The sequence below is a fragment of the Anser cygnoides genome, chromosome 15, assembly GCF_040182565.1.
Source record: "Anser cygnoides isolate HZ-2024a breed goose chromosome 15, Taihu_goose_T2T_genome, whole genome shotgun sequence".
In the NCBI taxonomy this organism is placed as follows: Eukaryota; Metazoa; Chordata; class Aves; order Anseriformes; family Anatidae; genus Anser; species Anser cygnoides.
The window spans coordinates 2,769,772-2,795,520 of NC_089887.1; the positions used below are offsets into that span (position 1 = coordinate 2,769,772).

The 25,749-nt window shown below is 46.0% G+C and overlaps 2 protein-coding genes across 7 annotated transcripts in view; one reads left to right on the forward strand and one right to left on the reverse strand.

The window, feature by feature from the left end:
• Positions 1–5,439: 5,439 nt before the first annotated feature.
• B9D1 (B9 domain containing 1) lies at positions 5,440–9,717 on the forward strand. 2 transcript variants are annotated; one of them, XM_048066414.2, is made up of 7 exons: positions 5,440–5,592; positions 5,735–5,803; positions 5,906–6,017; positions 6,102–6,198; positions 6,674–6,736; positions 7,887–7,954; positions 8,124–9,717. In XM_048066414.2, the coding sequence occupies exons 1-7, from the start codon at positions 5,488–5,490 to the stop codon at positions 8,264–8,266; spliced, it is 657 nt and encodes a 218-aa protein (XP_047922371.2). In that variant the 5' UTR covers positions 5,440–5,487; the 3' UTR covers positions 8,267–9,717. The 2 variants fall into 2 exon arrangements, with proteins under 2 accessions (XP_047922371.2, XP_066833852.1); XM_066977751.1 differs by lacking the exon at positions 5,735–5,803 and having other exon boundaries at positions 5,465–5,592.
• A 6,746-nt stretch (positions 9,718–16,463) lies between these two features.
• The window catches only part of EPN2 (epsin 2), a 43,558-nt gene continuing 34,272 nt past the window's right edge, over positions 16,464–25,749 (reverse strand). For all 5 annotated transcript variants that reach the window (XM_066977750.1, XM_066977746.1, XM_066977749.1 and 2 more), the window contains 4 exons: positions 24,972–25,145; positions 23,317–23,409; positions 22,209–22,424; positions 16,464–20,623 (listed from right to left, as the gene is read on the reverse strand). In XM_066977750.1, coding sequence (XP_066833851.1) covers positions 20,286–20,623; positions 22,209–22,424; positions 23,317–23,409; positions 24,972–25,145 — 821 coding nt within the window. In that variant the 3' untranslated portion in view covers positions 16,464–20,285. The remainder of the gene's footprint in view (positions 20,624–22,208; positions 22,425–23,316; positions 23,410–24,971; positions 25,146–25,749) is intronic.

Below are 25,749 nucleotides of genomic sequence, written 5' to 3' on the forward strand. Positions count from 1 at the left end.
CGGGTGTCTCGTGCTCCTCTGCGGCAGGAGACCCACACAGCTACAGCTGGAGAAAGGACAAAGCGATGGAGAACACCCAAAATACACAGCGAGTGCCGGGGGTCGCGTTTATGTTATGAACCGGCTCCTTTACCAAGCAGCAGTTTGTTAAAGCCAACACGTTACGCAGAGCAGAGCTGGGTCTTAGGCCCCCAACCCGGCCATTTACAACAGCGTGGAGAAACAGCCTAACTTTGTAAAGCTGTGTTCATTTTCCTGCTGACTCAATCCTTATCACGCTAAGCAATTTCCACCAGGCTGCCCTCAAAGGTGGCATCGCTTGAGGTTGGAAGTGGAGAATGCAGATAACCAGATAAATGCAGGTCATTATTTAACCAGATCTATTTCTGTTCTGCGTTTTTAATGACAATTCATTCACATTCATTTCTCAGCCCGGCTCTGCCCCAGCTCTCCCCATTGCAGCAGAGCCACGGCCTGCAGGAACACCAGCCTGGCCTTGCTGCGGGCAGCCCTGCAGAGCAGGGATAAACGAGGACTGCCAGCAGCGTGCTGAGGAGGGGGCAGAGGAAACCACCTCAAAGCATCTTCAGCTGGTCTCCGCTTCGAGGTCGAATCACAGATGGCATCAATCTGAAATTGTCCTTGTTAGGCTGGGGGGGGGAGGGGGGGGAAGGTTAAAAAAAAAAAAAGCCTCTAATCTGAATCCATCCTCAGCGCAATTAGATACAACCTTTAATCTGCCAATGTTGTGAGATCATACAGGTGGCATGAATATTAATAAGGACTGATATTTGTACAAGCTTTCTTGGGTTGAATAATTAAATTGACTTTATCCATTAAACATTCCCAATTAAGCATTAAATACATGGCTGTTTTAATGTCTGGGGCCATCGCCTCTTCCTTATGGGGCCTTAATTAGAAATTTTACTGCCTCCCACCAGCACCTCAGCCATCAGCAGTGGGGGTGAGGGGCTGAAATCTCCAAATGTTTTTTTTCCAAGCAGCTCAGTGTGGTTATCTGCTGCAATCCCGCTCAGGCCCTGCGATAACTCAAGCTCACACTGGGTGGGTGCTCAGTCCTCTTGCACAAAATGGCGTTAAGAGAGGCAGCCCCGCTTCCCCCGTGATGATTTTTTCAACCCTTTTTTTGTGTGCAGCCCCAGTGTGGGCTCTCTGCAATGGCTGCAGGACGTGCAGTGGCATAAGCACACCCCTGGTCAATATCTCTGCTCACAGAGATGTCGCCAGGGAGGTTTCAGCCCCAGTTTGGGACTGTGACCCCGCTGGGCTGAGCCAGAGCGGCACCTCGGGCCAGGACCCCGTGACTTGCCCTCATGCACTTGCCAGCCAGGGGTTGGGTTTTCCAGCTGTGGCCATTGGATTATTCAGGGAAAACATCTGTTTGCAGGGAAAAGCGCCAGCAACCCTCATTATCTGACACCACAGGAAAGAAACCAGATTAATTTTTAAACTGTTTGATTAAAAAAGAAAAAATAAAAAAAGAGCAACTTATGTTTCTTGCTTCAGCTCGGAGGCACAAGCTGCCAAAGGCCTGGGGCGATGTTGCCCGGGTTTGCTGCAGACACACAAGCAGAGGCTCTCCCACCTGAGCCAGCTGTCCCCCAAAATACAGCCATGGTGGCTGACGAGCAGGGGGGCTTCGTGTCTGGCAAAGGCAGGAGCTCGCCTTCCCTCCCCTCCTCTCCACAGAGCCTCCAGTTCCTCATGCCCTTACCAAACCCGATGGCCCTGCTGGGAGGCTGCTCCTCCAGCCCCCCTCGCCCTCTCCCCCTTCCTGCCTGCATGTTAATTTATTCCGACTGGCTCAGATCAAGGCACTAATTAATTTTCCTCATTAACCAAAAAAAAAAAAATAATAATCTAACAAATGGTAACAAGTTCCAAAACAAATTAATTCTTCGTAGAAGACCAGACATCTCACAGCCCACTGGCAATAGCACCTCGTGCACGCGGTGATGCTCTGCAGCCGGCCTCAGGGCTGGATCCCAACCTGATAAATCACCCAGTGTAACCAGGAGGGGCAGAACACTGGATATTGACTCTGCTTTGTCTTTTTGCTGTGCTCTTTTACTCCAGGGGGATTTGGGTAAATTGTGCTTGGGCTGAGGATGGTGCAAGTCTCCTTGCATTCACACATGGCCTGGGTTAAGAGTCGCAGTGCATCCCCTGTCCCTGCAAAGCCACCGCACCGCGGTGCCTGGGGTGCTGGGGACCCTCCTGGGGCAGCTGCAGCCCCTCGCGCTTGTTTTCTGGCTGGCTCGCAGCAAGTCAGCGTGTAACAGAACAGTTCATTCCCCCCCAGTCGCCGCCCAATTACTTTCCCACCAAACTAAATCTCTGGGTAAATAAATTCAGCAAGAATTACAGCATGAATATCGCTGTCTGGGCTCAGGCTTTTCCATGTACTTCCACGTTCTTTGATTTGAACAGCAGGTGGGAAGAGCTCTACGAACAGAAAAGAAAAAGGCTGCTAAGACAAAGGGCAGGGAAGCTCTCTGTAGCCTCCTCGCAGAGATAAAATGCAGGCAGGGATGAGTCAGACTGGCAACTTTGTGCAAACACTCTAAAAATAAAACTGGTTTATTGCAGATTAATGACACCATAAAATGTATTTCACTGGCCATTTAGCAGGTGTTGATCGTAAATATTTGGGATTAAAAATAAACTTTTCTGCTGTGCCACTGTATTGTCGTTCCTCTCTCACCCACCCTCCCTGAGCGCCTTTTGGAAGCAATGAATCAGCCTCAGGGTTGGTTTAATCATACTCGAAAATGTAACGGTGACAAAGAACCTGCTTTCTGGGCACCAGCCTCCAGCGCAGATTTTAAAGCACTCTCTCACCTGGGTAGCAGCAAGCAGCAGCACCTGGCCCTGCCGCTCACACCAAGGGCTCCATCTCACTATTGCAATTATGCAATTCTGCAAAGGAGCCCTTCTCCTGTGCCTCTCACAAAAAGCAGGCTCCCCCGGCGAGGAACTTTGTGTCTGGCAGAGGCGAAGGACTGCACAGACTCCTTTTGCCTTAGACGTTCCTTTTTCTCACTGCAATCTCGCCCCGCGCAACCTCATTTTCTCTTAGCCAGCCTCTTTCTTCCACCGCGCTCCCACAAGGATGCTCTTTGCCACAGGTGAGAACAGCCACCTACGCGCACTGAGCGCTGGATCACAAGCGGCGGCAACTCCCAAAGCACTTTCCTGGAAGCTTGGAGCCTAAAAAAATGTCCTTTGCATGAGCCTGGGAGAGTTGGCACAGATTTTTCCAACCCCTGGCTCTTTCTGGAAGTGAAAAAAATTGTAACTCCCTTAGTTGTTTTATGTCTTGTGCACAGAGGTCAGTGCTTGCTAGAGCAGGAGATGCTCTTTCAGAGATGGGACCTGCCATGTGCACAACAGCAAGCCAGCGAGCACCTTCCTTCCCTGGGCTCCCCAAATGCCCCAGGGAGGTTCCCAGAAAGTGCCTCACGCAGGGAACACCAAACAACAGGACCGGGACAGGGCTGGGAGAAAAAAATGAATGTTTTACTTGGCCAAGAGAGATGCCGACATCGTTAAATAACACCCACAGAACAGCCCTGATCTGTGAGTTTTCATTGTGCTTGGAAATTGAAATCTCTGATGGACCGTTAATTAAGTTTTCTTTGCTTCGTTGCTTGGGATTTCATTCTAATCATAAAGAGCAAAAATGCAGCTAATTAGAACAAGATTGGCATGTAAGGGGGCGGGGGGAGAAAGGTCTTCTTACAACTGGAAGGCGACAGAGGCCTTCCACGGGCAGGTACGGATGACTCATAGCTGCAGAATAACCCCGCTGCCTTTTCTCTGTCATGGGGAAAAATCTCTCGGTGCTGGTATTAACTCCTCCAGCAGCTGTATATCACTTGCTAGGCATGAAAAAAAAAAAAAATAGAAATAAAGAAAAAAAAAGTGTTAATTAAATGGCCTTGCTAGCTGCAAAGGACAGTTGTTTGAGAGCAGTTTTATTTTTCCCCTGATAATTTTCGGTTGAAACATATGATTTACTCTGAAGCATTTCCGAGGGGCAGGGGAGAAAGGATAAAATTTCAGTCATTCCCTCCCATCCCTCCTGCCTGTCTCCCATTCCCCTGTTGGCCAAGTTTTGTTTGCTGAATGTTTAAAAAAGAAAAAAAGTAAACTCAAAGAAAACTCGACAAATCTAATTGAAATAAATATTGGCAGAAAATATATCAGAACATGAAAGGCATTTTTCAGACACAGACAGTAGCGATAGTTTATTCTCAGTCCAGTCCAAACACGCACAGCACCCCTCACAAGGCAAGGGGCAGTATCTCGGGATGCCCTTTACCCTCAGGAAAAACACCCGAAACAAACAGTCCACAGTGTGGCACTGCAGAGAGCCAGGCCAGCAACGCGAGCCTCCGCAAGGCGGCTGCCAAAAAGGAGGCAAAATGGAGCTGATGGAGGAGGCCAGGGACTGAGGCTGCCTCCGACTCCTTGCTGTGGCAGCAAGGGAAGGCCAAGCAGGTGGCGGCCAGAGCTTTGCACGTTCCTCACATCGTTCCCCGGAGCCCAGTGCTGACTGAATGCCCCAGGACAGCTCGCAGGCAGGGCAGCAGTGTCTGCGATGGAGCATGGTGGCGAGGGGTGAGCGGCTGTGGCGGTGGCAAAGCTTCCCGGCACCATCGTCTCACGGCCTTTGTACGGAGGCAGCACGGCCGGGTCAGCAGCATCAGCTCTGAAAAGACGCACAGAATTCACTCCCCTTTTAATTAGAGCGGGCTAATCAACCCAGCGCAATCCCATTTCCTCGCCTTCCCATGGGATGTGCAGTCACATCCAGGTATCAGCGCTTATCGGGACACAGCTCGCTCCCGCCAGGCCGGGGAAACAAATACGCCATTACACGACGCTAATTACAAAGCCTTAAAACTCGACGCCTCACGGCCTGTGACAGGCCCCGTGTAGCTGTGACTGTGGCCCCGTGGGGACACCAGAACTGCCGGGTGCCCCCGTCCCTGTCGATCCCAAATGTTCCCCCCCGGCCACCCCAGGCCTGGGGCTCCCTGCGGGCGCAGCCGCCGCAGCCCGGCCGGCAGCAGCATCTAGTGGCCATTTCCTCGGCGTCTGCTGCAGGGAGCAGGCCCCGCTCCCTCACGCGGGCTGGGAATGCCTTAAAAAGAGCTCACCAGGAGCGATTTATGCAAACGTTATAAAACAAAAATGTATAAAATTCAAAACGCAACGTGGCTTGAGGATTAAGGGGGGAGATGGGCGGTGGAAGGCAGGTTCCCGTGGGCCTCGGCCCCAGCCCCTCAGGCCAGCGGCCGGGGGGGTGAGGAGAACCCGCTGTGCTGAACGAGGGGAGCGGCACTGCCGGCGTTTTGGGGCGATTCGCCCGCTTTTTGGTAACCCCGGGCGCTCCCCCGCAGCCCCGCGAAGCGCCGCCCGCTGCGGCATTTTGTCCCCTGCGCCGCTCCGTCCGTCCCCATGGCAACGGGGCCTAGCAGCGAGGCGGGCGCCATGGCGGCGGGCGGCGGCGGCGGCCCCGCCGTCTTCCTGGTGGCCGTCAACGGGCAGATCGAGAGCGGGGAGGTGAGCGGGGACCGCGGCGGGGGGCGGCCCGGCTTCGGCTCCGACCTCGGCCCGGCCTCGGCACCAGCCCCGGCGGCGCGGCCTTGCCCCGGCCTTCGGTCTCCGTGGGCCCGGCCCGCTCACGCCGCCCGTCTCCCTGCAGTTCCCCGGGTTTGACGAGCTCTACTGCAAGTTCTGCTTCGTCTACGGCCAGGACTGGGTTCCCACTGCTGTAAGGGTCCCTTGCGTGTCCCTGAAGCGCTGCCTGGCCAGCCGCGCGTGTGTGGGGGGGGGGGGGGCAGGCCCCCGCTCATGTCGCTTTCTCCCCCCTCAGGGCCTGGAGGAGGGCATCTCCCAGATCACCTCCAAGAGCGCCGTCGCGCCCACCACGCTCGTCTGGAACTTCCCCATCGAAATTACCTTCAAGAGCACCAACCCGTCCGGCTGTGAGTGCCCGGGGAGTGGGGGGGGGGGGGGGGGGGGGAAGGCTCGAAGACAAGGCACCTCGCTCACCCCCGCTTCTTCGGCAGGGCCGCAGATTGTCGTGAGCGTCTACGGACCTGATTTTTTTGGAAACGACGTGGTGAGAGGTTATGGAGCCGTTCACGTGCCCTTCACGCCTGGAAGGTGAGGTGACAGCCCTGCCATCTTTCAGGGCTAAAACTGAGATTAATTTCCAAGTTGCAATGTTAATGCAGGGACAAAACCGTCCCTACATTTGCTTATCGTGTCTTGTCCGTTTGGTACAAAGGGCACGGATTTTCTAGCAGTAGTCCCTGGTTATTATTATTGTTGGCAATCCCATAAGTTACTCCTTAAAGTTAGAACTGGCATGAAGACCACCGAAGTGTGAAGTTCAGTGTTAGCTCTCATCACTCTCTCCCCATCTCACTCAGCATACGCTAAGCTTTCATTCCTGCCACTTGAAATTATGCTCTTTCTATGCAAGCAAACACTTTCTTTGTGAAAGGAAAAGTACTGTTTTACTTTGAAGTGTTCAGTGGTCTGATGTGTCTGAAATTCTGCTGCCTGTACAAATATAAGACTTGACAGTGCTGTTTGCTTCATTTCTGAAGGTCTGCACCTCTCATGTTTGTTTTAGGCATAAGAGAACCATTGCTATGTTTGTTCCAGAGTCCACATCTAGGCTGCAAAAGTTTACAAGGTAATGATTAAAGACGTCTTATTTTTAAAGTTCTTGCTCTTACTTGCAAATGTCTATCCAGCTACTCAGTGGTGCGTATCTGTGTGCACTTTCTATCACAACCACGTGGTTTTGAAGGTAAAGACCCATTCTCAGGTGTCTGGGTTTTTTGAAGAGCTCTCTCTAAATGTGTTAACTCTCTGCTTGCAGTAACACTTTGTCTTTTCTTCTTCTTCATGTTTGAAAAAGAACAAATTTTAACAGCAGACCTGAATTCTTGTACTGAGGGGCTGCTCTTTATTGCACAGGCTGATTATGTCAGTGATGTGACTTGCAGAAGCTCTACTTAGACTAATTTTACTGGGTATTTTAGTTGTCATTGGACCCAAGGAGGTGTGCTACAGTCCATCTTTAAGTCGTGCTATAGCTAAGGACTTTTCTCGAAGGATACCCACATTAAGAACAATCCAGAAAGCAAAGACAGCACCTGGAAAAACAATTCTGTTTTACTCTCTTCTATCCAGAACGCCTTTGCTGCAATCTTTGTTTTGTTTCCAAGCACACATCCCTTCCAAAGTAGGTGTATACGCATAGTGACTCAGGGTGTTGAGTTTTTTCTTTCCATGGTATTGTTTGAGTGCAGTCTGAATGACCTGTGAGCTGACTGTCGGGTGTGGATTGCACATACCAGCTGAGCCTGGTTTGGGTCGGAGCTGGTGTGGGAATCTATGCCCCACTGACAGGATTCAGCTGATGTCCATCTCTTCTCTTACGATACCCTCCTCATAGAATCTGCACGTTGGTTTATATACCTTTGTACTGTGTGCATTTCTGATGTATTTAAAGTATCCAAGCCTCTCTGTTACTTTGGGTAATGAGGCCCTGAATCAGACTGGTCTTGAAACTGCTTTGCCGTAGAGTTTGTCTAGCCCAGATATAGCTTGGATTTAATGTAACGTGTATGATTTTTTTTTTCCCCTCAGAGAGAGAAAAATCTTATCTTTGATCAAAGTAGAACAGCAATAAAGAAAGTGACCAAGTATCCAAAACTCTGAACAAAAGCTGGGAGGCTTATTACCGCCCTTGAAAAAAATTTGCATATAATAAACTGTGTCAAATCTAAACGCTACCATGTATATCCAATTATTTATTTTCTACTTTCTTCTCCAAGTTGGTTCACAGGGAGACGTCCAGAATTTACTGACCCCAAAGTGGTAGCGCAGGGAGAAGGAAGAGAAGGTAAGGCCCCAGGGGCTCCTGACTGCAACCCTTGCATGGCAGCAGACCAGGGCCTGGCCACCCATTTCTCCTGTTGGAAACAAGGCAGTCCTACCCAGGTATGTGAGGAGTTCAACAGTGACTCAAAATCCTCTCTTAACCAGTGTTATTCCTGTCTTCTTTCTTCTAGTAACGAGGGTGCGATCTCAAGGCTTTGTGACCATCTCCTTCAACGTAGTGACTAAGGATATGAAGAAGCTGGGCTATGATGTGAGCCCGAGCGACATGCAGACCCCCTGTGTGCCTATTGCAGAAGGGATTCATAAGTATTGAACTCAGAAGTGAGATTTACAAAGGCTCACGCAGAAGTTAGACACTTCAGGGGCCTTTTTTTTTGTTTGTTTCTTCAAATGGAGAACGAGCATCTGACTGAAGTAAGAAAATTTCACCTGACACCTTTATTCAACAAGAAACTCAAGCCCATGAGGCTTTGGAGTAATTTTCTAGAGTATAATTCTTTCAGTAAGTATACAGCTTGAAAATCGTAAGTTTGTATCATCAGTTCTATTTAGCATTTTTATGTGTAATATTGGACCTCTCAAGAGAAGACCTACAAAGTATTTTTTATAACAGCCTCTTTTTTATACGTTATATACTTCAACTTATAGTTGTAATGGTTTTCATTTGTTTAAAACATCAGTACAAACCCAGTTCTTGTTACTAATGTTTTTGTGGTAGAAATGAGAAATTGAAATTATTGCGCCTTCCAAAAAGGAGAAATTATGGAAACGTTCCAGTGAAACACACACACACACACTTCTCTCTGCTACCGGCTTCTCTCTGCAAAATCACAGCAGGTATCCATTACTATACCCCACAGTCCTCTAGAGTTTGTGCAACTAAATAAAATAGTTTACGCACTGTAGAAACAAACCCTTCCCCATTTTTAAGTGAAGGATCCTAGGCTTTTGCATTTAAGAACAAGACGGTGACTCTCTGTAGATTTTACTTCTGCATCAAGCTTCAGGAGAAAGAAAAAGGACAGCAGTTTATTTTACAGGAGTTCGAGGGACCATGCGTGCTGTGTGCTTTTAACTTCTGATAGAACAAATTGACTTTTAAATGCAGCTGTTGACTAAAAAATAAGCCTTAGAAAAGGAGCTGAAATGAAAGTACACAGAGTCTCAGTAAACCGTGTATACTGTATTTAGCTTCGAGTCGTGTTAGTTACCAGAGGCACTGTGCTGTACACGATAGGAGCAGCAGCAAAGACCTCATCTCTTCCCTTAAGTCAGTCACTCCAGCCCAGCAGAGCCTGATGGTTGATGCTTTGGGTAGCCAAGGTTTTAACCTGCAACAATTTTAACAGGCTTCTGCCAATATAATCAGATCACGTTGGGTAGTGTGGGTTCAAAGAAGAGAGAATATCGTGCAAGGAAAATGTTTGCTTACAGAGATAATGTACCGTGGCTTTACCTTAGCTGGTGTTCTTATCAGAAGAAAGGCATTAAAAAAGCAACATATTGATGTTCATGTCAGCTATAATTAGGTTTTCCCATTGCATAACCTCAGAGAATGACCGAAACAATGTTATTTGTTATTACTGTGTGACACAAGCTCTGAAGCTAATTTGCTATTCTCAGATGTCTTCAGCACGATGACCCAAAGCTGGCCCCCAGTCTAAACATCTTTTCTGCTGTCATATCATGGCCTTTCACTGAATCCCCCTCTAAGTTGATGTTAGTGCTCTTCTTTTAGGCTGAATAAACCCAATTGTCTAAATATTTTTGTTTTTGTCTTTCTGCTGCCTAGGGTTTTTATTTGTTTGTGCCAGCATGGATGTTTCTAAGTCCTGAATCATCCAAGATACGCTGTTCTTACAGGTACAAAAGAACAAAGCGTATACTACCGTGAAATAACTAATTGCTTAGTCATTTTCATATTTAAATTTGGGCATGTAATCTCATGTGTTTTGACTGCAAATACCAAGAGATAACTGTGAGACGGACTTAACATGATACCACCCCGCAAGTAAACTACCAAGACCTTGAAACTATAAAAATAAAAATAATGAACACTACGCAGCATTGAAGTGCAGAGCCTCCAGTACAGATAGAAAGTAAAGCTAGTTATTTCATGTGTAGTTATTTTCATGTGTAGTTATTTCATAGTGAGCAGCGTGACCAAATAAATAGAACTTCTAAAAAGATAATGTGATCACCGGTATTTTACTGTGAAGTGACATTAGCATCTCTTGTAGTATTTATAAATACTTTTCCAAACATGGTTACAGATTTTTTTCATCTCTGCTTTTATCCTGTCATGTTTTTATTGGTTTTACACTTCCAGTAAGCTGCTCCACCAGTTGTTTTGGCAACTGCTGTAATCTCTCAACTGAGTCATGTCGGAATCCAAATTAATAAGTATTTCCTGTTGGCTCAGAAGAGATGCAAGGAATTTTGTTTCCTTTTTAAAAGTATTTGAGAAGCAGTTAGCTACAGTAGCAGGATAAATATCTGTATTTGAAAAACCTGAAACACCCAGACATTAAACCTACCAGTGGTTAAATATCTTTTTTCCCTTGAGCACAGTTACCTGCCCCCATTCTAATTAGAGCAAAACTGCACAACAGAGATTCTAGTCATGAAAAACCTGTTAAACCCAGATAAAGTCCAAACTTCATGCCCAGAGGGATGCAGTGAATTTATTCACGTACAGCTTTACAGTGTGCTACTGCTGCCAATCTGAATTGCTACCTGTTTAAAATGAGTAGTTGGATGCTTACCACACTGAGCCTGATCAAAACCAACACGTGTGTGTGCATAGCTTCGCTATTCGGAGCCAAGGTGCAAGGACCCTCAGAAAAACTGGTTAAAAAAAAAGCCACAGTGAAAAGCAGTGCTCAAAGCAATCACAAACAATATTACACTAAAGACTGTCTGATTCCAAGCTGATCCCACACTGCTGCCTGTATTAGTGGGGCATTTTGCCTATTGTCTGTTTTTTCTCGACTTGTAAGCCTTCTGAGCACATTTGTTAAGAATCTCACACACCTTCTTCAAGGCCTTGAACCATGTTTGGCTTCTGGGTGTTTTGCTGCAGGAGCCTTTCAATCTGACACAATTTGCTCCTCATACAATGGCAGGTGTGGGGGTGATGTTTTCAATAACAGTTTCCCGAGCTCAATGCCATTCGTTTGTTCAGCAAGGCAACTGTTGCTAGAGCTAATAAACATGCTCTTCTCCCAGAGACGGGCTCGCTGCTGCCTTTACAATATTCTGCACAACTGTCTCAGCTTTAAGTCTTGGAACTCAGGCATGGCAGAGGGTTTGCAGCTGTTTCACACTGGAGAGAATCTGCTGTCATGACAAAGGAATAAAGATAGACACGATGCTGTGCTGTGGAGAGTGACATTAATAAGGGATTAATGATCTGTAAGCGTTCACTGCAGTTACTGTTACTATAAGAAAGGTTAAAGAACCCATACTTCAAGAACAGTGAAAACCCAGGAAAAAAAAAAGTCTTACTATAGTGGGATCCCAAAGTAACAGCAGCTGTTACCACCCTCATCTACTAGTTAATCATTCTCCTTTTTACTTCACAACTGGACTGAGTTCCCAACCTCTTGTAACGCAGATGGTGGTACGAGGCTGTCAGCTGGCACCGCAGCTCCTGTTTGTTACGCTTATGTCTCTCCCAGACAGTGAAATTGGCCATTAACCTCCTAACTCAAGCAGGAAAACTCTTCGTTTGGAACTTGTATCCTGCTACTGTGCTGACACGGGGTGTGTCAGGAGACACATCAACACCACCGGAACGGGTGAGACCTATTAGAGGTAAACGAAGCCTCTGAGATAGTTCAGGACATTGCAGCAGCCTGCTCTCCTCTGCCAGAACGGTCTCAAGGAGCTTTGGCAGCGCCACGCAGCAGGACACACACACACAAAGGGCTGATGCAGCCAGCTGCTGGTGTCACCCCAGCTGTCGGCCCTGCCGCAGATGTGCTGGGATATAACACTGGCCTGCTGCGCAGGAGCACGGGGACAGAGGTGACAGAGGAGCAGGATCATCGTGTCAGTGCGGGGAGCACTCCAGAGAGCAGAGCAGACAACAGTGTCTGCTCCATGGCCATCGTGGTTAGGGATGCGAGTGCTAGCACGCTGGCTTTTGTCACTTCACACAGCAGTAGTGGGGATTTGGGGTGATTGTGCAGATCGTAACACAGCTGCCCTCTGTGCCTGCCGGGCAAACAGTGCCAAATAATGGAGGACGGAGCTTCTCCAAATTCCTTCTTGCTGCTCCATGCAGAGCAGAGACCACGATGGGCAGAAATCTCACCTGGAAACAAGCCCCCTGTGGCAGAGGTGGAAAGGGCTCAAGACAGACCGACTGGCCTTGCTTCGTGGGAGAGCCTTCCTGCCATCGGGGTGGAAGCCGCGCTGGGAAGAAGCAGCAAAGGACGTGGTCTGAACAGTGTCTGACAGGACTGTCTGAACAGCGTCCTCTTCCTGTCAGGAAAAGGAAAATTGTTTGCAACCCCTTTAGGAACTGGTATTTGCAGCCTTTGCTACCAAAACTGGAAACGGCAGCAACAGCTTCTGCCCTCTCGTGGCAGTTCCCAGCCTTTAGGAAGATGTTAGTGACTGCTAATAACAATTAGCTAGCGAGATTGTGTGAAGGACACCCGAGTCCTTCCTGTTCCTACATGGAAAATTGCTCAGCACAAGGGTGCCAGCTGTGCTGCTGCTGCTCCTCACCCCGGGGCAGACACCTGCCCGTGCGAGGAACCACCTGAGCTGCCTTGCAGGGAGCGGGACTGAGCCAGAAATCTGTGCATCTGCGAGCACTCAAGAAGCTGCCTTTGTCCTCAGGCTGCTGAGGCTATTTTGCAACGGCAGTATTGCAGCAGCTAGAAGTTATCTCCATCTGAGAATGAGAGTCTTGCAGACAAATTCAAGCTGACAACTGCTCCCCAGCAGCAGCGCTGATTAAGGAGCAGGAGTCTCCTGTGAAACGCTCCAAAAAGGGAAGAAAAAAAAATAAAGAAAACCACAGAGGCACAAAACAACCAGATATGAAGGAAGTCTGACCTTCAGCTCCAATTCTACTTGGTCTCATCACCAGCAGCTTCTCAGCCCATCACAAAGCAGCCCCTGGGTGACCCACCTGTGCCACTGCCACCAACCAAAGCAGCACACCAGGACCTGCTGCCACCACCTCCCCCCAGCCATTTCCCCATTCACCTGGCAGCGCTGGTGGAAGGCACCGAGCAGCAGGCAGGGATGTCTCCAGGGCATCCCTCAAGCTCACTCAAGCATCCCAGCCCCTGTGGGAGCACCGTGAAGCCCTCCTGAATACCCCCAAGTCCAGCCAGGCTGGAGACCCCACTGCAGCCCCTGCCACAGGCTCCCACCACTGGGCTGAGCACGTCCTGGGAGCACAAACCCTGTTAGAAAGCATCCTTCGGCCATTGAAACCAGCCCTGAGCCCCCCAGGATGGAGGCTGTGGTGCTAGGGTACGGTGAGAGCAGGCGGCTTTCCTGGCTGGGTGCAAACAATTCGGTCTCTTGTCCTTCAGCAGGAAGATTAGCAGAAGCATCTAACTGTTGTAGGCTTCTATTTTTATACCTCTATTCAGGCCAAGATATTTAAGTACCCAAATTCACCTCCGAGAATATCACTACGTTTAGTGCCAGGCTTGCTGAAGACATTAAAAAAAAAAGGTAAAAAAACACCTCCACCACCGCCCAGCACAACACCAACCAGACCAGACCAACAGCTCCCAGGCCGTATGCCGTTACACCAAATCAAAACTGGTTCCCTTCAGCTTGGTTACCCCACTGACTTCTACTCCCTGCCCCTTAAATAAAACCAGAGCCCCCCTTGTCTGATTTTCGCAGGTTCCACGTTCCCACCCCGCTGCGACCCAAGGAACGTGTCCAGTGATTACCTGTGGCACAAAACACTGCGGGCGGTCGAGGCACAGCACGAGGAGATCCCCAGGCGTGGCGGTGGCAACGTGACTGGGGGACAATCCTGCGCCAAGCCGGCATCCCGCGATCAGCCCCCAACTCTGTGCTGCTCCGGGGCACAAAGCCCTGCCTGATCCAGCCCCGCAGCACGCTGTGGTTTCCATCAGGCCATGCAGCTGCACCGGTGACTGTTAAATGCAACGGCTTTGCTCCAGCCCAGGGAAGCCTCTGCTGGGCCAGATGGAGCTCCGATGGCACCTGCAGCAGGTCCAGTGCCGCAGCACGCTGCGTCCAAACAGGGCTCAGAACCACGACGCTCCGGGATCCCCAAGCCACCCGAGCTATTGCTGCACTCCCAACGTTTACGATTTCCTATTTCAACCTTTGCAAACCCCTCGGTTGTGTTATGCTGGTAGGCTGCCAATCCCCTATCGATCGCCACACTGCTACCAATTAACCGCCCTAATGGGTAATTGGCAGGGATGTTTAAGGCACCGAAGGGAACAGGGAGGGGGCATTTCCAATCACTGAAACCCAAAGTCTTCAACAATTAGAGGGTATAATCGATTGACAGCAAGACACTGAGAGACAGGATTGCTACCACGATGTACAACACTGGCTCTTAGCTATTTATAATCCCGAGCTCCAAAACAAACCGCCGTCTTTACAAAATCAATGCTCATTTTGTGTCCACTTCACAGTACGGAGGAGAGTTGATTACCTGGAAGGCAGATGACAGCTAGCTTTAAAAAAAAAAAAAAAAAAAGCGGAAGTTTTTAGTAAGGGGGTCTGTGTAAATCAAGCTTGGTTCTCAGAAAAGTGGACTGCAGGCAGTTGCAGAAGTCTTGCCAAAGCCAGAGCACAAGCTGGCTCAAAGCACTTCCCCCCAGCTCGATGAAAACGAGCAGAAGACCACAGCTTGCACCGCTCACAACCCAGGACAAACAAGAGGTAGCAGCAATGTACGTACTCAGCAAAAATACTTGGCAACACTGGTGCGGATGAGGGCAAGCCTCTAGATAATACTTTATCCAGATAGCCCTCTTCCTCCCCCAAAGCAGGCAAATACCATCTCGCTTCGCAGAAAGGAAGAGGAAACCCGGGGCAGGGAGAAAGCCGCTTGCCCAAGGTCAGAGGAAGGCGCAGGCACAGCCAGAATCTCTCCCAACAGCTTCAGCAGCTCAGCGCACCTCCAGCAGCCCCTCTGGCTTGCAGATCTGTGGTATTAAGTTCCTTTTTAAGGGTATTATAGACTCATCACAAAAGTTTCCACTTCAAGCCTTTCCTAAACCTTTCCTGTAACAAGCACCTTTATTCCAAAAAAACATGCAACTTCAAGAGGCCAGGGTAAAACAGAGAAAAAGAGCGAAGCAGCACTGATCACGCAGAAGAGAGAAGGGCCAGAGGAGCCATAAAAAACACACGGGCAGAGAAGAGTCATCCTGCACAGGAGCAGAACGCGAGTCACAGAACATCCTTCTGTAAAAACGAGAGGTACAAAAAACAAGAGGTGTCTGGGCAGTCATCTGTGGCAACAGAGGTTTTTCTTTTTTCTTTTCATGCCCCGACACAGAAGCAAACTGAATTAAAGACCTGACCAGAGGCAAACTCGCTCTCCAGGGAAACTGGAGCGTTACTGAAGCGGTGGGTTTGTGGAACGCCCACAGCAAGCTCTGTGCCACAAATCTGAAATCAAATCGTTAAGACAGAACTGACGCTTTTTTCCATGCCCGCCTTTCCGATCATCAGGTCTCTAGCACCACTGCAGTCGCAGCGCTAGAAATTAAGTGTTTGATTACTGATCAGTCTGATTGGCAGCAAACCGCAACTACAGGAAACCTGGAGGGGCTCTGGAGAAGCAGCTCTTGAAATAGCCTGCTAATGAAGTACCTTCCATTTAAACCAGCCTGAATTAGAAGCCGAAATCAACTCCCAGCTGGAGGCAGGCTCGCTGCTACCCAACCTGCAAGGCCACTTCGATCGATGGGGCAAAGCCAAGGCTGCAGGAGTGGTACGGCAACGACTGCAACAACAGGAAGCGAGGAGTCCAAAAGTCAGTTTTGCCACATTTCCCCCAACCCTTATTCCACGACTGCCTGGCTTTAAAAGTCAAGTGCTCCCCAGATTCCGTCTTGACATAAATACTGAAGCCTCTGCAGAAAAAGGTAGTCGATCATCCCTCCAAAAACGCTGTTTGAACGATAACGTGGTTTAAAGAAGCAATTCAGCCACCTGCAACACAAGTCTTCATTTTTATTGAGTTAGTAAGGTCTCAACTGATTCTGATTTAAGTGATCTATAAGAAACCCTTCTTTCTCATAGCAAGAGCAGGCCTGCCCCAGGAAAGTGATGAACTCATCGAAGAAATCACATTGACAACGTACAAGAAGCATTACTCTCAATAACTGTTAGATTTCTCCTAGAGCCTAGGACTTTTAGCACAAACCTTAATAATCTCAACCAATCCATCAGCTTTCTTGAGAACTAAATCAAGCAGGAGAGCAACAGTTTTGAACAGGATATAAACACTACGCAGAGTCTCGAAAAAGCAACACGTCTGGAATATAAGCAATACAATTTTAATTCTGACCAGTCACCTACAAACCCCTTGTCTTTCCACTGTTCTGATGGCATTATTAAATATCACATTTGTGACATCGCTCGGGAAAAATGACACAAAGATACAGACATTATGATACAATAGTACAAATGATAAATTATTTATACAGTAAATAATGTCAATAGTCAGCACAAATTCATAAAAAGCAGCCGGCTCCCAGTATTATGAAAACAGTTTGGTAAATATTTAAATTGTAACACTTGTAAAGGAAGCGAGTCTTGTGAGATTCTGCTGTGAAAAATAAACCATATATTTCTCCACAATTTGTGCAATATTAATACATACAGTACACATTAGAAACTGTAACAGCAAAAGGGAAGATGGATAACAATAGTTGTCTCAGCTACGGGACTTCAAAAAGACTGTAAACACCACAACCCACCATGGTTTTCCTTCCCTGTCCCCTCAATGTAGTTTAGTTTCTATATAGTATAAAACTGAATAAATAACTGAGCTTATTTTGGGTTTAAAATTATGCCAAGATATCTTTGTTTATTTTTATTTTTTACAAAATAATTAACACTTTATCTTTGGTCAATTTGACCAGTAAGGCTATTTTGGGATACTAACATTTTTAAAAATCAAAAGCACTTTTAATATCTGCAAGTGAGAAAAGAAGGGGAAGAGGGAAACGCATCTGGAGAAATACGCCAGAGCAGACGCGAGCGGATACGCATACGTCCCCCATGCAAGAAGAGGTGGGAGGGCGGGGAGGGGGGAGAATTATTCCGGATAGCAGTTAAATCGCCGTGAAATAGAGTTACCATTCTGGGCACAGCTGAAGCTTCACCTGGCTAGGGCAGAAGCCGCCCCGCAGCGTCACCGGTACAGCACCCCGCGCCTGCACGGCACCTGCGAGGTACGGGCACGGCTCCAGCCGAGCGGATTTACCCACACAGCCGCTCGTTTTCCTGCCCTACAACGCCCACGTCGGGCTGGGAAGGTCGGCACGGCTGGAGTCCTCAGCCTAACGCTTTGCAGCGCCGCAGCCCGGGCTGATCGCCGTTCGGTGTCTTGCCATGGTTAATTGTGCGATACACATCTCTCTACGTAACGTGAAAGGAATAATACAGCTCCTACAGAAGTGGCTTGGTAAAAGCAACGATTTGCCAGTCAGCAGTTTCATTAAGCCAGGGCTCCCTACCAGACCATCGCATTTTTACCAATTCATGGTGACAGATCATTACTCTGAGCTAGAGACGACTTGATAATTTTAAATGCTTACTATCAACCCCATCATGCCTTGGAAACCAGTTACCGAGTGTTTGACGAGAGGATGTGATTAGAACTGCTTGGCTGAATAGATAATGCCCCATCTCACTGTTGCAAATGCATTCAAGTGACTAAGGGAAAAAACATTGAGTGACCTCAATTCCACTGTTGATAAAATTAAATTGGAAAAATAATACAGGATAAATCTTGCCACAGATCAATTGGAAAGCACTTTTCCCCCCCCATCTGCAAGAATCACACCCTTCCTGGTCTACACTTCTCAATAACTTCAACAACAACAAAAAAGTAAAGTATTTTTTCCTTCTTCTGAAAGGCAACATGAATGGTTTTTTGTTTTCTTTTTTTAAAAGACATACTGGGTGTGGACAGTAATTCTTTTTCCTCCTATATAAAAACAAAAGCAGATGAATATTCTGAATCCTACTTGCAATTCAATAGTATCAAGAGGATAGAACAATCTGCATAGAAACATCCACACATTTAGCATTCCATATACTAATAGAGCTACACTGACCTACACAGCTAAAATCTGTGATTGTACCCTAGATTTGATAGTCGTTCAGCCTCCCCTACCCACCAGAAGATACAACCCAGTCCCTTTCGTGTTAGCCAGCCCTTCCCTCCTGCGGCGCACGGCCCTAGACTGGCACAGTCCCACACAGCATCATTACACCAAGACACAGAACTCTGGCAATTTCTTTCAGCTTTTTTTTTTTTTCCTTTTTTTTTTTTTTTCTCTCCTTCTTATTAGGGAAAGGCCACCAAGATGCATCAGTTCATTCAGAGATGCCCTCGAGGCAGTAGCAAGCGCTGGGACATCCCTTTCCGCGTATTCCGCGCACGTTTGTGAAAGCAGAGCTCAGAAACGCTGCCGTCTCTGAGAAGGCCAGGTTTGCGCCAGTAGCACTGGCTGAAACCTGAGCATGGTTTAGTGCCGATGAGTCCAGACATGCAAGTTAAAAATGTATAGTTCAGCTTACAATTAATAACTGTAAATGGAACCGGTTATTAAGATGGAGTGCACCTTTCATTAAGAAATATTAGTCGATAAAATTAATGAGTCACGTTTGTACGTTAGGATTCTTAACATCTCAAGAAGTATTACAAGAAAAAATAGCCTCTCTTCCGATCTTCAAAAAGGCTAAACATCTGTCCGTTCTGGTAATCGGAAAACGGGAACAAATCAAGGGAAAGGCGACTTTAGTGTTTTTTCTTTTTAATGTAGTCTTAAATCACGTTATGTTCAAATTCAATTCATCTAAAAATAATTAGTCACGAGAATTTGTTTTGATTTGCATTATGAATACTTCATTTAAAAGTAAAATATTTTAGTGTTAATCTTCCCTTTTAAACTCTCTTTACAGAAACAAAGAGCTAAAACCATAAATAAGAGGGCATTAAAACCATAAAAATGACATTTGCCAATATCTTAATTTTTCAGCCAGACTTGATAAATCTATCAAAACCAGACAGTTAAATAAGAACCACATTATAAAAATTAGCAAAAAAAGGACTATCAGGTAACTCTGCAAACTCAAATATGAAACTGTACTAAACAAAATATGTGCAAAAGTATACAAGAGTAACTGCATATAGCAAGGTTAAGCCTGAATTAGTTTTAAAGCTTGCCCCGGTGAAATTGAATTCAAAGTTGTCCCACTGTATTTCTTTTTTCTTTCAACTCACATTGTAAGTCAAATAAAAACAAAATACACATGATAACTTCCAAACGAAGCTGGTACTGGACAAGCACAGAGCAGGACACTCACTCAGCACGAGTGCAGCATGCCACTCACAGAGAGTTCCTCAGGAGTCCTTAGAGTAGTGTACAAATTCAACACTGCATACAACAGCACACGTTATACTTGACAACTTGAGAATGTTCTTGGGTTGTTTTTTTTTTGTCTGCTTTTTCCTTTCGAGACAAGCTTGCTTTCTCGGTCAAACCTCTGATACGAAAGCAGTGCGATTTTGCGTTGCAATGTTTAATGCATAAAAACCAGCCACCTGGGCCCTCCGAATCGTTCTCCTCTAAGAGTAAGGACTATGGGTGAACCAACAGTCTAGAACTGTGTATAGTTATGTGCAAAACATTCACTAGCACTCTGAATCTCAGGTCTATCATATGGGCATAGGAAGTGACAGATGCAGGTAAATAGTAATTTCAGGATCCAGCACATCATCTGACATCTACAAAATAGCCAACGGAGTTTAAAATGGCAGGTTCTCCCTAGAAAGTGTATTGAAATGATTAACAAAGTAACAAAATGGGCAGAATCTAACTTTGGTGAAAAGTCTGAACATTTCACATAATGCTCAACAAGCCAAAGTAAGGTACCATCTGTAGCAAAGACTAGATTTAGATTAACTGGTAAGTAGAGACAACTCTTCAAAGATCATAACTGTAAACTGCAAATCTACTTCCAAGTCTCTTACACACCGTTCAGTCCACACAGGCCACGTTCATTTCGCTGTAAAGACTTCAGCCTGGAAACACTATGAAAAGAAAGTTCCTTTAATTGGGTCTTTATAGGAGAAAAGGGTTAGTTGTATTTGTAGACTGGGACGCTGACGGTGGGATTCCTGTACTGTGAAGAGGTTGGGTCATTGATCCTGCAATGCTCACGTTCAGCCCCTGGCCCATCCTTGTTAGAGAAGCCACAGTGCCCATAGCTGGTATCGGTGCCATTCCCACAGGCACTGGGGCCATGGAAGACAGAGGTATTGGCTCCATGCTTATTGGTGGCACAGCACTGAAAGAAGGGCTGGTTCCCATCACAGGACTCGCTCTCATCTGATTTAGAGTGAGTGGCTGAGGCTGATTCACTTGGAAGGGGTTGATTGGAGTTGGTGCTGTAGCTGCGCCTAGTTTTGAGAGAAGGGGGAAGAGGGAAGGAGATCGCACCTCCATAAGCGTTGAGGTTTTGGAAATCATCCTGTCCAGCAAATAAAGCACCTTCTGTATGTCCCCACATGCTCCCAACCCCAAATCACCCTGTGGGGAAACCTGTGTGGATGCCGTTCAGCAGACTGGGGCTGCAATGGTGCACAACTACAGTCCGTTTCTTTGAACCTATCAATGCCAGAAAATACCCATTTACTGACCAACAGCTTTCACTTTTGATGACAGTCATGGGAGTGACATGTTCTAAATTTGATAACCTGGAACATGCCTACCTACAACATCTGATTTATTCTTTTTTACTACTACTAAAAACTTCCCTTTAAAAAGGCTATTCGTACTCCCTTACTGCAATCTAGCTACTGCAGATACGTGCGTTTTCTTCAGGATCTCTTCCAGTCAACTCCATTTAGAAGCTGTACATGTTTCTGGCACTGAGCTTTGACAAGAATTCATAAAGTAAACAAGTTGTTTCCGAATTACAGCGGTGCTAGAAAAAGCAGAGAATAACTTTCCCAGCGTTTGAGGTTTTTTGGGCTGCTGCCAACACTACAAATTCCTTTTGCCGTATATGCATAGTGCTATTTGGATGGCCCAGTGACCCCTTATAAACTTTTTGTAGTAACCGGTAATGGCAGATACACAGATTTCCTCTGGTTAAGCACTGCCAAGGCTCTTCACAGTTACTGTTTTTTTCCTACCCAAGGAGTTTAAACTCTTTTCTTTTTTCCCCAATTGGAAAAGCGAAGAAAATAAATACCGAAATATCACTGTGAAGTATTTCACTGGACCGGTGTCACACGGTAATTTCAGTGCATATGAATAGCTTTTAAAGACGCATACATCTTCCAAATGTTTACCGCCACCTCCTAAGTCCACTCTAAGTACAGGCTCATTTATAACAGGAGCCAATTTACAGGACAACTGCGGCAGTCTATTTTTTCCCCAAATACACTAAGAGAGTGTGTTTCAATCAAAACTGGGTTATCATGCTAGCCTAAAGATAGCCTAACCAGCAACCCATTAAAATATACTGCAGTTTGCTATTTGGAACCTCAGGTTGGAGCCAGAGATGCTAATTTGCCTGCAGTAGCACAAGGGAAAGGGCTATTCCCTACATGCTTGCCACAAGAACCTATTACACCCTCCCAAGGGATTCTCTGGCGGCACGTGTTCACCCCTTACCTGTTCTGACAATCAACCAGTTTTAGTTCAATCATCTTTAATAACCAAAAGCCTTCTTCTAACCCAGATCCTTCTGAGCGAGCAAGTGCAGAAGTGGAAGGAAAACTGCTTGACCAAAGCTACCCCAGCAGATCAGCTGCAAACACAAGAGTAGAAACTCTAGGCTTTCAAGGTCCGGCAGCGTGCCTAGAAACCATGCTGTCTCACCCTCCTGCTCTCAGCCATGATCTGCTGGCTGAAGTAATCCAGAAAAACAAGCCAAAACCGGCTAATGTAAAATCAAATGGGATTGAGTTAATGCAGAGTTTTCCTATAGGAAGGGAAAGGTAAAATAAAAACATGAAGGAATGTGCAGAAACAGACCTGGCGCTAAGAATGGATTCAGCGAAGTGACAGGTTGCGGTGGCTTAGACACCAGTGAATCCAGGTTCACCAGAGCAGCATTGGGGCCCAGAAAAGACTCGGGGGTTTTCCGAGCTGCACTTTGTTTGCCTGATGTCATGCTCGAGTGCTGGGAATCAAAGAGATCAGGGCTTGTGGTACCGCTATGCTGGGATGGCAAAGTGGAACCTGATTCAGCTGTAACAACACAAAGAGAAAAACAAAACTTAACTCATTGATCTATATAATCAAGCAAAGGAAGTCCCTACATCTCTGACAAAGGAAATATTTTAAAATATAATGTTTGTATAAGTCACATTCCAATGTCCCAGTACACAAGACACCCTCCACATGCAAGCATACACCTCAGATATTCCTTAGAAGAGAGTATCAAGAAGCTACAGTAAGAGTTGCAGAGCTCTTCAGAAGGCACCACCGGATTTGCGTTGGTTAATACTCTTGCAACTGACTAAGAGTTTCCAAGAGAAAGAAATTCAACAGCCTTGGCTTCTGCCCTTGCACTGCACCATTGTTGCACCCTCCCTAACTAGATTCCACCCAGATTTTCTATTTTGTGTTCAAGAAGCCTACCCAGCTTTGAATTAGTCACCAACCTTTCAGGCAGAAGTGTCCTGAAAGTATATAGTACCAAAGCACTCATATGTTACGGTCTGTCAGGTTTTGTTTTGTGAGTAACAACCAAATAAAAAATAAGTTAAAGCATTCACAGAGGTCTATTTTCACATTTTCCTACTATTGTTACACACTAGAACTGACATACCTGAGAAATTCAGCCAACATCTTTCTGTTTGACTCTCTAAGCATGAGCTATACTCCAAACACATGCTGGATGTCACGAATAGAGGTCAAATAAATTTCTGGGTCAACACAGCAAAAGGTTGCAGAGTAAAATTCTGTGGCTCACAATGCCAGAAGCCAGTTCCCCATGAGTTCATGCACAGGCCAAAATGTTAACAACAAGCTTTTATTGCTGCATTATCATCATCTTTAACCTTTTCCTTTGTGAAGACATTTGGTGGTGGCGGTTTGATTTCTTTTTAAAGAAACGTGCTAAAAATTCGATTCATACCTGGCTTTTTGGAAGTTCGAAGTGTGTCAAATTCAGAAAAATCATCTTTAACTGTACCATTCAAATTACTGAAGAGGTCAAAAGATGTACTTCCTGTTCAAAACAACAAGAGAGCCCTGTCATTAGCAGATCTTTGGTTGCATCACACACCTGATCCTACTGAAAGCAATTCCTAACCCCTGCACGTTAACAGGAAGCCACTGTCAGGTCCCACGAGGGCAGTTCAGATCAGCTTGAGAGCTCCTACTCTTGCACAGCAGCGAGGATAATGCCACAGAACTGTCCTTACAGCATTAGCTGAATGATTCATAGCGACATGCTTTTAAATCACAATGTAAGGCACACCTCAGCATGCTGGGATTTTATTGAGTGCCTGCACTAGAGAGAGGCCCAGGCCGGCATACATTGCTGCGGAAAAAGAGAGCAGCAACAATTTTACAGCCTTAACCATGGAGTTCTCCGTATTCGTCTGAATATGCTTCTAAAGTAGCATCACTATAACTTAAGATTTGACTTACACTTCCTAAGTTAAAAGGCATAGGAATGCAGTAGAAAGTGTTATCTACCCCATGTAGAGATGGGAAGGCTCTGCTGGCTGAAAATCCAAAACTTGGCCATAGCTTGCAACGAATGAAAACAAAACATTTTGAAAACGTGGACACACCCTCGCCTCAAAATGGAGGAAGAAAAACCACACCTACATGAACAGTAATCACCATATTGAAAAGCTTTGAAGTTGTATTTTTGTATGCACAGAAATGCCTTTTTTTTTCTAATTTAGTTTTAACCTTCAACACATTCCAAGCCAGCAAAGGTACAGACTTAGCTCCATAAAAAGAAGAGAATGAGTGAAGATTCCGTGTAATAATAATACCTATCAAGAACAAAGACCACCATAGCTTAACAACCCTTCTCAGAACAACCAAGTTATTGCTCTTCGCTCAGAGAAAAGTAGATTAGACAACAGCTTGCAGTACCCACTTTGTGACTCCTTTGTTTATTACACACTGTGATGAATGACCAGCAGAAAATGCATTTAGGATGCATTTAACTGTGGTGCCAATATGAAAATGCCAGGTACTAAGGCTGCATTAGTTACAGAGGATGAATAGACAATCACATCAGCATCTTCTGCATCTTGCTACACTCAAGTTTAGGGATAGGTTCGATACCCTCAATTTGAAGTAACAAACCTTTATTTGGACCTCTAAAATCTCCTCAGAATGTGGGGCTGCATAACCTGTCAATCTATGTCTGCAGAGGCATCCATCTGCACAGCTATTTATCCTGATGAAAGGTAAAATTATAGCAACATTCATTTCCAGAAATTAAGTCCTCGTCTAATTAAAAACAAAATTCAGTTAAAAATGCAAGAGCAGCAGCAGCCGTAAGAGCTCGGCATGCATCCACACATACTAATAGAAGAATGTAGAAGAGAGAGAGCACAAAGAAAGGAGCAGCACAAATTCAGAACTCTGAGTAATCACACATTTAGTTCTTCTTGCTGCTAGCTATTGCAACTCCCATTTATCTTAACTGACCAATTCTGCTAATTGTCCAGAACATTTCTTTTAACCAAGCAATGAAAAAGAAATATTCAAATTTCACCTTAAATTACTCAAATAAAATGGATATGGAATGAGACGATTTCTCACCAGATGTAGAGAGAGGTTTGTTTGCGGGTGCTGGTCCCCAGGGATCCACAGAAGATTTTGCTGCAGTAGAAGATGGCTGAGCAGGAGCCCATGGGTCAACATTTTTGGACAGAGACTGAGTTGCAGATCCTGCTGGTGCTGCCCAAGGGTCAACGGAAGCAGCTGGTTTGGCACCTGCAAGAAGAGCCAGCAGGAACACAAGTCAGTACAGTTTCACTTTGGAAAGCTTTCACAGGAGGTGAAGCTCTGTTATGAGCCATTACCGCCTATTAACACTAAACATAAAAAGGTGAAGCAGTTCAGTATTAGGAACACTGATAAAGTCTCAGCATTTATGTTATACGTGCAGAAAAACAAGAACAACTAAATTCTGTGGAAGACAGATGAATAATACTAAGCTCCCATTTGAAACCGAACTTAAAAAAATCAGCAGTTCCAACGTGAAAATAAATACGGTTTCACTACAGACCTTGCCAATGACTTAATGGTATCTGACCTAAGGTGATCTAAAACACAGGGTATGGTATACTTATGAACTCAAAGAAGGTGTCTAAAAAGCCTTTATGTAAAACATATGAAATATACAGCATTAGGACTTAGACAAAGGAATCTGCAAGATACAGAAAAAGAACAATTTTCCAATTCTTTTCCACCATAACGTTATTTTATAAAGTCAGATTCCCTAGCTGGTTGTATTTTTTTTTTAACCCTCATTTGTAAGCATGTCTCCTGACATAAATTTAAGATGTCCAATGATATCCCTTTTTTTTTTTTTAAC